Below are 13,662 nucleotides of genomic sequence, written 5' to 3'. Positions count from 1 at the left end.
GGGGAGCAGGGCATCCCAGGAGGTGGCAGGAGCACAGACCAACCCTCTGTTTCCCCATATCCAAATTCAGTGTATTCCCCTTGCTCTCCCAGCAGTAGTCACACAGGGCTGCAGTGGGTTGACCTTGGCTGGATGCTAGGTGCCCACCAAGCTGCTCTATCACTGCTGTCCTCAGCAGAAAATAAGATGAAAAAAACACTTGTTGGTCAAGATAAAGGCAGTTTAATGAAGCAATAGCAAATGTCACGCATGTGGAAGCAAAGGAAAACAAAATATGTTATTCTCTACATCCTATCGGCAGGCAGGCAGCGCACCAGTGGCTACCAAAGCCTTATACTTCTGTGGCTCTGATGTGCCAGGCCATCGAATCCACATGGCCCAGTATACCCGGTCACCCCTTTCCTCCACCTGCCTGAAGGCAGGGACCCTCCATTCCTGTTCCTGCTCAGAGTACTCACTGTCTGACCCTTGCAGTGCCGGACCAGAAGTCCCCTCACCAGGATCAGGAGAGCTGACCTCAGTTCTTCTGTGTCTGGCAGACCGTTGATTACCTTCTTGTGTCTCTGCAGCCACTGTGCCGACAGCTCTCGTGGGTGACCCCTTCTTAACAGCCGTCTTCCCTCTCGGTTCATTAACACAGGCTTCCCGCTTAAAGGTGGGTTCACCATCCCACCTCCTCATGTCCTCTCCTGCTCACGCAGGCAGAACTACAGTGCACCGTGCGGCACGTGCCTGGGGCTCCCTTTCCCTCTGGTTGGGGCAGCAGAGCACGCGTTTCTTGGGGCGCCCCTGACAGCCAAGGTGCTGGCCCGTAGGGATGAGGGAGCGCAGAGATGTTCTTCCAAGTTTTGGAGCCAAGAAGACAGTTTCTCCACAGCTGGTGTACCCATACCCAGGCAATACATCGCTGCCAAGCTGTTAGAATGTGATATCGGGGCACTTTGAATCACCTTCCTCACATGGCCCGTGTGCACAGGACATCCTCTGGATCTTTGGAGACCTCCTCATTGTCTAGATCGTTGTAGATGGCTGCTAGTACTGCTAGTTCCCTCAGGTACTGGATGCCTTCATGTGCAGTAGTCCACTTTCCTGGGGAGTTCGTGAGAGCTTCCTTGAATGGATCTCTCGCCCTCACACCTGAAAGGAGCTGTCTCCAGAGACTGCAGATTGCTGCCTCTTTTCCAATGCTTCTCCCGGATCCTCAGGTTCTAGCAAGGGATCCCAGCTGTTGGGCTTCTTTGCCTCACAGTTGCTGATCATTGGCCCCATTAGCCTAGCACCGGAGCCTTAGCCCAGCCCCCTGCCCGTCTCTGGACACGCTGCAGCCCCTCTGCGTCCCCCTGGCAGTGAGGGGCCCAACCTGAACACAGGAGTCGAGGGGCGGCCTCGCCAGTGCCCAGTGCAGGGGGACAGCACTGCCCTGGCCCTGCTGGCCACGCTGTTCCCGGCACCAGCCAGGGTGCTGCTGGCCTCCTTGGCCACCTGGGCACACGGGGGGCTCATGCCCAGCCGGCTGCCGACCAGCCCCCCCAGGCCCTTTCCCCCCAGGCAGTTCCCAGCCCCCTGCCCCCAGCCCGCAGCGCTGTGGGGGCTGGTGTGACCCACGGACAGGACCCGGCACTGAGCCTGGTTGACCCTCACACAACTGGCCTGTGCCCATCGCTCCAGCCTGCCCAGACCCCCCTGCAGAGCCTCCTGCCCTCCCGCAGATCAATGCTCCCCCCAGCTGGGGGTCACCTGTGAACTTGGTGAGGGTGTGCTAGATCCCCTCGTCCAGATCACTGATAAAGATACGGAACAGGACTGGCCCCAGCACCGAGCCCTGGGGAACACCACCTGTGACCGGCCACCAGCTGGATGTAGCTCCATTCCCCACCACTCTCTGGGCTCAGCCACCCAGCCAGCTGGTTACCCAGCACAGAGTGCATCCATCAGGTGCAAAGCCCCTGGCTATGGGAAGTGATGCCCATCCTAGGAATCTGCCTAAATCTTTCCACACACATTGCCACCCTGGGACCGCCGTCTCAGGGCACATTTCTGTATTGCCTCACACAGAAGTTGTCTCCTCTTACACCGGGGTGAGACCAAAGTCCACAAAACCCATAATATGCCAACAGTATTTAGTAACAGTATTGAACAGCTCACATAAGGGTGAGCCAGGACCTCAGGACCCCGCATAACAAAACCATCCACATCAGTCCTGGGCACGGAGAGGCAGGTGTATTCCCTCATCTTCTCCACAAGATAGCTACCCTAGGACAGCAAAGGCATCAATGCCAGGGCAAAGCACATTGTCATTGTTTGTGCTAGCTCAGCCCCAAGTTCCTTCACCCCCCCCACAAAATCACTCCCACAGCGCAGAAAGGCCATCTATGTCAGGGCAAAGCACACAGCCATTGTTTCCCTTGACTCGTTCCCAAACTTCGCAAAATAGAGATAAGCCGTCCACCTAGCAGACTCCATGACCCACACAGGAGCTTGCACTTGATCCACTTGATAACTACCACAGCTATGGCTCACTTTGTATACAACTGCCGCTGTCTCAAGCTTGACATTGGGTGCCAGAAAGGACTGTGGTGGGCTGACCTTGGTTGGATGCCATCTGCCCACCAAGCAGCTCTATCTCTACCCTGCTCAGCAGAAAATAAGAAAATAATATGAAGAAACCTTGTGGGTCAAGATAAAGGCAGTTTAATGAAAGCAAAACCAAAAATTATGCAAGATCCTGCCCACCCCCAGCCTGCTGGTGAGGGGGGAATGTTGGAGGGACAGCCTAGATGCTGTGTGAGTGCTGCTCAGCAGTAGCCCAAACACCAGTGTGTTATCACCGCCTTTCTTGCTATCAGCACAAAGCACAGCACTATGAGGGCTGCTGGGGGGCTCAGCCAGACCCAATATAGTTGTTAAGCCCCCTCTTTCCCTCTCTTCCCAGCACCTATCGAGAGCAGCTCCATCAGGAATGCAGGTCACACCAATGAAATTCCACTGAAGGAGATGTTTTGTCCAAGTGCCCAGCTGCATGTATAACGGTGCTGATCGGACAGCTCATATGAAGGACTGTCAAAACATGTCTTTACTGTCACATGTAGGTCATCCCAGGCCAATAAAAAGGCTGGAGAAGAGATGGTGGTCAATTGCCCCATCTTCAAGCAGTGTGCTTGTCACCAAGGAGGAACTGCAGGCTGTTGCTCAACCTCCAAGCTGCACTGGGCACCAGCATCCCGTAATGCAGGATAGGCAGTGGCTGCTGGTGGCCACGTTGAGGCAGCAGCAGTCACTGAGATGAGTAGATCCAAAGGCTGCAGGATGGGAATTTCCCAGGAGGGCCAGGGTCAACTGCACCTCACAAAATGGGAAATAAGCACCAGGACCCACAGAAGGTGTCACAGATGGACACAGAGGTCCAGCTAGGTGTGGCTGGGACTGTACTACCTGTAGGATGGGGAGGAGGGAAAGAGCAACACAAAGCATTGCACTGGGAGCACGCCATTTCTCAGGTGTGCTTCCTCAGGGCTACCTGGGTCTGGAAAAGCCTAGTCCATCCTCCATGAAGATTCATAGGATTTTCACACACAAAACAGGGAGGAACCAAGACAAAGATGAGAGCTGCTGTGGGGCAAGCATCCCCTGCAAACCAGAACAATTTATTGGTTTTTTGGACACAGCAGCACAGCTGCAAGGACAGTGTGACTGGGCCAAACTCAAGCAGAGGTGGACGTCTAGATGGATGTGGGGATTCAGAGTGGGGAAAGAGGGGTTGGGACCCAGAGAGTTGCTTCAGTCTTAGAGGACAGTTGCAGGGCAACAGGATGAGGGTCAGGCAGCTTTTCCAGGATGCTGGAGGACTACCAGAACATGTCCTTGCTGGCACAAGCAGGTCATCCCAGGCCTTGGGATGCTCCTGCTCTGTGACAGAGGACAGTTGAGCCTGATAAGGGAGCAAATTGAAGGGGGAGCAATAATCCAGCACAGACTGGGCCCTGCTTCCAGTGGTGGAGGACCAAGCCTCAAGAAGGGGATATGGGAATTGCCATCAGCACTGAGCCTCAGACATCTGCTCCATCTTCTCTCCCTCATTGCTCTGACTTTCTTGAGGACCTCGGGGTAGGCAGGGTCTTGGGCAACAGCTCTCCAGACCAGCCACCTTTACCTGCAGAGACCAAGGACACCCAGGGCAGAAGCTGCTGTGTACCCTCAGCAGCATGGAGAGTTCACATCATCACAACTGCCATTTTCCAACCTGTCCCTGACATGTGTGGGAACACAGGCAGGGCAATACATTTCCTACCCGCGTCTTCCACTGCCAGAAGAGTCTCTCTTATCATGCAGTAAGTATCCAGATTCTCATAAGGCTGAAGCTCTGGGGGGACAACACAACAGAAACAGTCTGAGGGACCAGGGGCCGCAGGAGAAGGAGCAGGGCAGACCCAGACAGGCAGCAGCGCTGGAGGCTGTGGGACACCCTGGGACAAACACTGGCAGGGTGCTGCTCCCCTGAGCAGGGCAAGCATGAGGGGCAGGTCCCAACCCTTACTGGCCCTGCAGGGGGACACCAGCCAGAGCTGCTGGAAGAGGCAGAAGGAGAAGGCTCTTGGCTGGGGATAGCCAAGGGATAGTGTGGGACACACTGCTCTGGCAGGTCACCCAGAGGCAGGTGGGCTGCCTGAAACCACCCCGGGGTCACAACAGGCTCTTCTACAATAGACCTGCTCCCCATCCAACTCCAACCCCAGCCTTACAGCCATCTCTGTGGTGGGGATCCTACCTGTATAATGGTCATCCTCAGCTTTGCTGGGCAAGGCTTTTCTTTTCCTGGGAAGGCAAAGGGTGGTCCTGAGTTAGGGGAGAAGCTGACCTGACCCAAATCCCTGCTGAACCCAGCGGCAGAGGCATGGAGGGCTCTGCACACCCTCCCTCTGGGCCACTCATGACCTGGCAGGCATTGCCCACCAAGATTCCAGGAGATAGCAGCGGTGGCTGCAACACCAAGAAGCTGGGGGGTCCCTGAGCACACATGGTTCCTGCTCCAGCCCCACGGAAAATGCTTATGAGCCCCAGCCAGGAGCCCTGCTATGGTAGAACCACGCAGCTGCATCCTCTGCACCTGCAGAAGGGTGGGATCAGCCCTTTCAATCCCCAGCCACCCCACAGCACAGCATGGCCTGAGGCAGAGCAGCAGCTCCAAGTCTCCTGCCTACTCACCTGGACAGCACAAGCCACAGGATCCCTGCAGACAGGAGGACCAGCACCACCACCACCACCACAATGACCACCAGCCCAGGCCACAAGTCCAGAGGCTGCCCTGCAACTAACACACAGCTGGGAGTGTGTGCCACAGCCTGGGCCATGCGTCAGCAATGACCCCGACCTTGGCATTGGGCATGTGCATATGTGTAGACACGTGTGTCCAGGCTCTGCTGTCCTGGCTGCTGCAGGGATGGGCAGCGAGGCACAGCCTTCCCTTGCCTTCACATATGCTGGGCAAGGCAGAAGGAGGGAGGCCTTGGAGGCCCATCTCCTGTACATAGTCGGGGGATATGGAAGCCCACTCAATCAAGCTGTGCACAGCAAGAGGACTCACAGACCCCATGACCCTGAGCCCCAAGTGTACCCAAAAGCAGGGATGGGTATCGTCTTCTTTGGTGGAAGAGTGGAGGGCCCCCCTCTGTTCTTGCAGGCACAAACAGGGGTTGAAGCAATGCAGCAGCTCTGGGGACAAGATGACGGACCCCCTCAAAGCAGGACTCACCCAGCCCCACAGCCCCCACTGCTGAGTCAGGCTCTCAGGGGGCCCATGTTCCCTGCCTCTGTCTTGGTGGGGACAGGAGGGGTACACACACAGCTCTGGAAGCTGATCCATGCTCAGCACTTGCTCCCAGGAGACCACCTCAGCCAGACTCAGGGCAGAAAAAACATTACCTGAGACGTAGGTTTGAAATTCCAGCAGTGATGCAGCCCCAGAACCAGCTGCCGTGAGGCCCTGCACTGTCACCAAATATTTGCTTCCAGGTGCCTGATGAGGCAGCGTGTACTTGGTGACAGACTGATTCACCAACACTTGCTTGAATTCAAGGAAGCTGCCATCATGTGCTCTCCTGGCCGTGATGTTCAGCTAGAGAAAGGACAGGGAGCTGGTTGGGAGCAGCACCAATCTCCCACTCCTGCTCTGGGCAGCTCTGGAGAGAGGGGTGCTACAGCTGGCTGGGTACAGGAGGGGACCTGACTCCACCAGAACAACTACAGTGCTGTAGAGCTGGTGGACCCTGGCTGAGGAAGGCTCACACCTCTCCCCAGGCTGTCTCCACAGAGCTCCAGGCAAGGAGGTGCCTGGCAAGGTAAGGGTGACCACGGGGACTCTGTGGTCCCCTGGTACCTGGTATCCAATGATCTCCCCTTTGCAGGAGGGCAGTGCCTTCCACTTGAGGGACCCTGTGTTGGGATCCAGCCTCAGCTTCTCCAGTTTGTCCGGCACTGGAAGAGCAGGAGGATGGGATCACACATGCGGCCAGCAAGGATTTTTCCCCCACAAAGGCTGCATGAGCCACAGCAGCAGCAATGAGGAAGGGAAGAGTGAGGGGGGGACATGCTGTGCTCCAGGGCCCTGCACAGCCCCTTCCCCACAGCCCCACGGGATCTAAGCAGCCCTGATCCCAGGACCATCACTGCAGGGAGCAGATGATCAGGCTGAGCTGCCAGGCAAAGGGCACCTTTACATCTCGTGTAAGCATACCCGTTTCCTTCGTCCTCAGAAGCCGTGTGTACAGGATCGTGCTGGGTGGCAGTGAGATGGTGACGGTGTAGACAGTGAAGGGCTGCAGAGGTGGACAGGAAAATGTTCCCTTCCAGCCACGTAGCAGCTCCTCTCCCTTCACCTCCTCAGCTTCACAGGGAGGGGAGGAAGGCTCTTCCAGACGGCATGTGGCCCGAATGTGCTGGCAGGTGTCAGGGAGCCTGCAGGTCCAGTTCAGTTTGATGCTGGTGCTTGAAATCTCCAAGGTCTCAGGGACAACCTGGAGGACATCTGTGAAGGAAACATTGCGAGAGGGTCACTCCCTTCCCTTCCCCTCCCAGCCTTCCATCCAACCTCCATCATCCCCACCGCTCCCTCACTAGCATGTCCCCAGCACAGTGGGGATCAGGTCATCCCGCCTTCTTGCAGACCACACTCCGGCACTGCCTGAGCCTTCCTCTGGCCCTGGAACATTCCCAGGGGTACTCTGGGTGCCGCAGTGGTTGTGTGGGAGGGTAAGAGCAAGCACTTGTATGCAGCTTCCACCCTGGGGCTAGCACCTGATCTGGTGACTTGTCCCTTTCAACAAACCCAGCATTCAGAGCAGGTCCCTGTCTTCCTGCTTCTCGGCTATCGTTATCTTCTCCAAGCAGACCTATCTGACTGCCTGGACACACTGCCCGGCACACTACACACAGCAGCAAGGGCATGTCCCCCTCAGCACTGTGCAGGGTGCCCCAGCTGCCAGCAGTGGGGACACAAACCTGGGGTGCATCAGCAGAAGTTTTCTCTGGAGTGAATGCCTGCGCCATGCCCTGACCACCCCAAACACAGGATACTAATACTGTAGGACACATGCAGCACTGCTCTCCCTGCCTGGGGAGAACAGACTGAGCACTGAGAGTGTTGCTGGTTTGCTCACTTACCCACACAGGTCAAGCTCCCCTTCACACGGTGCCAGAGACCCGTGCTGTTCCTTACAAACCAGCTGCTCTGAGGAATCATGGAGCCTTCCTCTGGGTCCAGCTTCATGCATTTGATCTCCATGGGAGGAGGCCAGTGCCCCTCAGGGCATCTCATCTTCACCACTTCATTTGGGTTAAAGGTGTCCTGATCTTGGTCAAAGATAAACTTGGGGTCCCACTGGGGCTTCTGGCATTTCTCTGCACCAACAAGATGGGAAGGCTTTAGCAGGGCAGATGGTGGCCCCACAGGGCATGCCAGGGGATGGAGTAGGGGATCCCACTGCTGGCACAGCAGGGTGAGGGATGGAGCTCCAGATCACCATACATAGCAGCCCTCCCACACCACATCCTCAGCGAGGGGACGAGGCCAAGAAGGGCTCTATGCTGCTTCCCCTACGCCTCTGGGAAAAGGCCAGGAGGAGCTGGAGCTCTAGGGACTGGGAGCACCCACAAGGGACTCGCATTTGCATGGAGACTGATGGACCAGCATTTGATCTTGGTGCCCTGTTCATCCCTCATGGAGGACAACATGTTGAATCCACCTGAGAAGGCAACAAAGCCTGAACCCAAAAGCTGTCTGCTGCAATGATAGCATGCAGCAGAGACTGGGAGGGGAGACCAACACATGAAGAGGAGGCCAGGACTTTGCCCTGCCTGTACAGGTTGAGAGGACACAGGGAGCAGAGTCCTGTGATCCCCCAAACCCTGAACGACCTGCGCCACAAATGCCTGTCAGACCTACAGCGCTGTAGCCCATGTCTTCTTTGCACATGCTCTTGCCAGAAGCCCTCAGGGAACCCCACGCCACCCACACACCTTGACCAGGAACATCCCAGCCACCCACAAACCACAGCCTGGAGCCCTGCATACTGGGCTCTTTGCCTGGCATGGGCAGCTCTGTCCACTACCCCCTACCTCAATTCCAAAGCCCCTTCCTTGTGGGACACTGAGAAACAGAGGCTGGTACCAGCCACCTCCCACCAAGGCTCCCGAGAGCCCTGGGGCAGGAACAGGGCAGGCTCAGGGGCTGCCTTAACACCGCCTTCAGCGGCATATACCATTTCCCCAGGCAGGCAGACAGCCTGGAACCTCCCGTGCAGGTACAGCTGGAGGACAGCTCAAGAAGGGCAGAGTGGGGCAGTCAGGAGAGCTCCTGATGCCTCCCTTACCAATGCACTCCACATTTAACATGGGCTGAATGTTGATCCATCTGCCTCTGCTATCCCTTCCATTCCAAACCTCTCTGTATACAGGTTTCCCGTGACTGATGGACTGCACTTCCCTCGCACATTTGACATGGGTGAAGGTTGGCTGGAAACCATCAGTGCAACTCAGCATCACTTCTTCGTTCTTCCTGTAATTTTTCTGGTCTGGTGTCAGTTGGAGCCTTGAGTCCCAGCGGGGCCTTTGGCACATTTCTGGTAGAGGTGAAAGTGGGTGTTAGTTGGGTCAGGATGTTTTGAGGAGGGTCAGGGGTAGGTGGTGGGGTATCAGCAATCCCCAGCAATTCCTCTGGTCCCTGAAGGGAGAGGGAAGGTGACGCACCCATCTGACAGGATGTGACCCCTCAGTGGGGCTTGTTAGGATGGAGCTCTCCTTGTGGGTGAGGGTCAGCCAGGGCTGGGGCCTGACCAGGAAGGTGGTGGGTGAGGATGTGCCAGAATTCAGTTGAGGAAAGGTCCCAGGTATCAGAAACAGGGAGATCTGAGTGGCCCTGATCAGGCATCAGAAGCGCATCCCTGTCCACAGTGGTGATGGTCAGTGCTCAGAGATGGATGAATGGGGTGGGATTTGACCACAGAAGCTCCTTAGGAGGCACCTCCTGACACCCTGCTTACCCATGTACACTATGTTTCCCCGAATGGGGACCCCGGCATCACTGCTTTTCCTCCTGAGCCACACATCTCCATTTACAGATGCAGAGTAGTTCAGTGGCTGAGCTCCCCTGCACGTTGGACGTGGGTGAAGGGTGGCTGGAAACCACCACTGCAGCTCAGAGTCACTTCCTCATTCTTTTTGTCATGCCCAAGCACTGGTGCCCTCTGGGGTCTTGGGTCCCACCAAACAGGCCGTTGGCATGTGTCCATCAGAGGTAAGATTGGGTGAGGGGTATTTTGGGGAGGTGACAAGAGGAGGCTTGGGACAGCTCTCTCCTCCCCATGACTCTGACCACTCACCCTGACACAGAGCCGAGGGAGCGCCTCTGGGAGCACCGCGTGTGCAGGCACTGTCCAGGGGCACAGGGCTTGTCATCACCCCTATCTCCAGGACTCCCAAGCCTTCCCTGGGTTCCAGCTACGCATGGGGTGCTTGACACCCTGTTCTCTTGGCCCCCCTCGTGTCCAGCTGAACAGTGCAGCAGTGACAGCCTCCCCCACCAGAGCTCACCCAACCCTCAGAGAGGCTTCCCAGGGGAACACGGGACTCTCGCGCAGCTCAAAGAGCCGAAGCCTCAAGCTGCAGCCCTCTAACTGCTCCTCCTCCTCCTCCCAGCCTCGCAGCTGCAGCTCTCCATCTGGAGCCAGAAGACGCTGGCCAGCAAGGCTTCCCCCTTGGAACCCCTCCCCAGGAGCACAGACCCGGCAGCTGCCCACAGCAAGGGACTGAGATAGAAGATGCCCGGACACTGCCAGGACAGTGGAGAAAGCCAAAGCGTCTGCATCTCCCGCTGCTGGCCTGTCACCAGGTGAGGCTGGAGCACGACCATGTCACGGGGGTCTGCCCCCAGGGCAGGACCCCGGGTCAGGGTGATGGGGGCTATGCTTACCCTTGCAGGTAGCAGTTCCGTTCCACAAGGCCTGCATCCCTCTGGAAACGCATCTGATGTGGGGGACCGATGGCACATACTCCCCAGCACAGCTCAGCTGCACCGAATCGTTCAAGGCGTAGCTGCTCTGCTCCGGGGTGAACTGCAGCCTGGGGTCCCAGTCGGAGGGAACTTCACACCTTCCTGTGTGCAAAGGCCGTGAGGGAGAGCCCCGAGCACCGCTGGGCTCCAGCAGTGTCCTCGGGGGGGAGGAGGCCCCATACAGAGGGCTGCTGGTCCCCCTCCCTTCAGAGGGGCGGCAGAGATGGGCACCTCCCAGGATGCGGCCCTGGACCCCAGGGACATTAATACTCCTTGCACCCTCAGGTGCGGAGCGGGCGGGTTACCCGGTGGCCCTCCTGCCCACACAGGTGCTGTGGAGGGGTCCCGGCCAGAGGGATCCAGCAGCGCGGCGGCTGCTGCTCTCCCCTCGCTCTGTCCCCCAGAGACAGGAGCTGGGGGAGAGCCAGAGCCAGAGGGTCTATGCTGGCATTGCTCACCCTCCCACCTCTGGCCCTCGAGGCAGCTGCCAGCAGCCTGTCCTCAGACCTCCACATGTAAATTCACAGCACTGGCCACAAAGCTCACACCCCACCCCATGCACCCAGCCTTTTCTCTGCACTTCACCCAACACGGGACTGCTTTGTTGTGCCTTGGTAGGCATGTCCCCTAGATTTGCTCACCCAGCACAAACCAGGTGCATGAGAAGGTATCAGGGTAGCAGGTGGCCTCCCCTAAAATAGGATGACACAGCCCTCTTCAGCTGCACATCTCTCTACAACTGTCTGCTTGCTGGCAGGCAGCACTCATGAGGCTGCAATCCCTTACACTAGAACACCAGCATCACCACACTCCCCTTATCTTGTAGCAGGTTTTCACACCATCATCTCCATCATGCACCCTGTCCCTCCACTGCAAAGGACAATGGCCACCACCCCTGTCCTTTGGGACCACATGTGCTTTCCAGATAGGAAACTTCTTCCCCTGCAGGTGGATCCCTTTCAGCACCCTCAGATCACACGCTTGACAGCCAGAAGCCTTGACAGACGAACCCTTCAACCCAGTCTGAGCCTAGTTATGCATCCCCAGCACACACCTTCTGCTGCCCCATCAATCAACCGCTCTGAAGCCTCACACATTCCCTCACACTCCTGCCCCAGAATGACATCCAGGATCCTTCCTACCCCATCAGAGTTTGGGCTACCTGCCCAGCACCAAGCATTTGACCAGGGACACGAGGAGAGGAGGTCCCTGTGCTGCAGGAGAATGAACCATGCTTCAAAGAGCAGATACCCACCTGTGGGAAGGAATGGTTTTTTCCTGTTGGTACTTGTAGGAAACAGGTCCCAAAGGCTGCCTGTCCCTGAGATGCTCTACAATCTGAAAGGCTAGGCAGAAACACCCTTGCACAGAAGGAGGACGGAGGATGCAGGAACAACACAGCCTGCCTCCATCAGCAATCTGATGGTGGCCCACGATGCAAGAGGACACAGAGCCAAGCAGGTTGCACTCCTAAGGGAGTAGAATCAACAAAAAGAGCCAGCGAAGAAACGGCTGCCAAGGCAAAGGTACAGGAGGGGATGTAGCAAGTGAATATGATCGAGCATGAGGCTGTCTCATGCAGTCCCCAGTGGGGAGAGGACGGTGAGAAAACTGGGCCATAGGCAGTGTAGCAAGTAACACAAGCCCTTGTGGTTGAGGTCCGGTCTAGAAAGTGCATGCAGGTCATTCAGATGTTGATGGCTATGCCCAGCTAGCAAGGGCACAGGTCACCAAGAGAAAGTGAAAAAGCACACGTCTATGGCAGATGTGTTTACTTGATGATGCTTGAATAACACAGCAAAAGCCCTCAAGGGAGCTTGGCTTGACACCACAGCTTTCCTCTGCAGACAGGTGGTAGCAAGCTCTGCCCCTGCGGGAAGCTCTGCTGGGCTAACCATAATCCAGACTCCAACAGCATCCTTCAGTGCTGCCGGTGCCATGGTGGAGGGTAATAGCCAGAACCTCAATTTGGTGTCCCACACCTCTTCTGCAGACACAACTCCAAGGAATCTTCCCCAGCCACTTGAAACCAATGTCTCTACTGCGCCCATCACAGCCTCCTCCAGCTGGGGTTCCTCAGGCCAACAAGGGGAGAACTGTGACTATCAAGACAGTTTCTCAGTGACAGGCTTGAGGAATGGGAGAATGGGGCAGGAGCTGCTGATGGTTCAAGGGGAACAGGCTCTATCCTGCTCTGGAGAGCTGAGGGCTGCCCACTGCTGGAATGGCAGCATCCTTCCAGCCACCAGCAACATGGTAATGTGACTCATCCAATGACTTGGCAAGCCACTTCTTCTTCCAGTTTCCTGCAGAGAGGATGACTCACACCTCAACCCCCCTAGCCCCTGGTGCAAAGGCCAGCCATTCTACTGTATCCCATGGGGATCTCAACAAGTACTGGCAACCCCAGGACACAGCACACAGTCTCCATAGGAAAGCCCATATTCTCCAGAGGAAGACCCAGGAGGTGCCGCTAGTGCTCCTGACACAAAGAAAGAGCACAAAAATGCTGTTAAAGAACAACCCCCCTGAACTACAGCTCCCCCAACCTCCTCAGGGACTACAGAACACAGCAGGCATCCCAGCTGACACAGGGATTCATCTCACAGCTCCCCACATCTTTCCTGAACACCACCACTGTCGCTGCCTTCTGCAATAGAGATGCTGTCCGGATTGCCCCAGGAAGGCCACCACTGCTCTGATTGGCCCAGCTTCATCTGTCTGCCATGCAGAGAACTGGCCACCCCTCTGCTCTCAGGGATACCACCTGCTCCCCAGAGAGACATTGCAGCTCCCACGCTGAGACCTGCTTCCCTCCATCCCCCAAAAAAACTTCACCCCACCACAACCTGACGGATGCCCCAGTGTCTCAGGATTGATGCAGACACCAGCTTCAGACCTCCCCAACGCAGCCATTGTGGGCTCAATGAGGTAAAGCCACATAATAAATGTGCAGGTAGAGGAGCATCAAAACCTTTTCTCTAAGAGAGGCACAACCCACCGTTACCTGCTTCCTTGGGTTCCCCATGATTCTTGGGACCAGAGTCCTTTGGTTCCCACGCAAGCAGCACAGGAGCAAGGACCAGGAGAAAGGCCAGAGCCAGCCCTTGCAGGGCCAT

The 13,662-nt window shown here is 56.7% G+C and overlaps 1 protein-coding gene across 1 annotated transcript; it reads right to left on the bottom strand.

Annotated features, from left to right (window-relative positions):
- Positions 1 to 955: 955 nt before the first annotated feature.
- Positions 956 to 13,662, bottom strand: LOC119140998. Its single transcript, XM_037372654.1, has 9 exons — positions 13,551 to 13,662; positions 8,865 to 9,113; positions 6,731 to 7,021; positions 6,374 to 6,471; positions 5,920 to 6,112; positions 5,203 to 5,302; positions 4,766 to 4,812; positions 4,289 to 4,360; positions 956 to 1,137 (listed from the first exon to the last, which is right to left on the bottom strand). Exons 1-9 carry the CDS (start codon positions 13,660 to 13,662, stop codon positions 956 to 958), a joined length of 1,344 nt encoding a protein of 447 aa, XP_037228551.1.

Source organism: Falco rusticolus, chromosome Z (assembly GCF_015220075.1).
Source record: "Falco rusticolus isolate bFalRus1 chromosome Z, bFalRus1.pri, whole genome shotgun sequence".
Lineage (NCBI taxonomy): Eukaryota > Metazoa > Chordata > Aves > Falconiformes > Falconidae > Falco > Falco rusticolus.
Note: the sequence above shows the minus strand (reverse complement) of the source record. Positions and strands in the feature narration are given on the sequence as shown.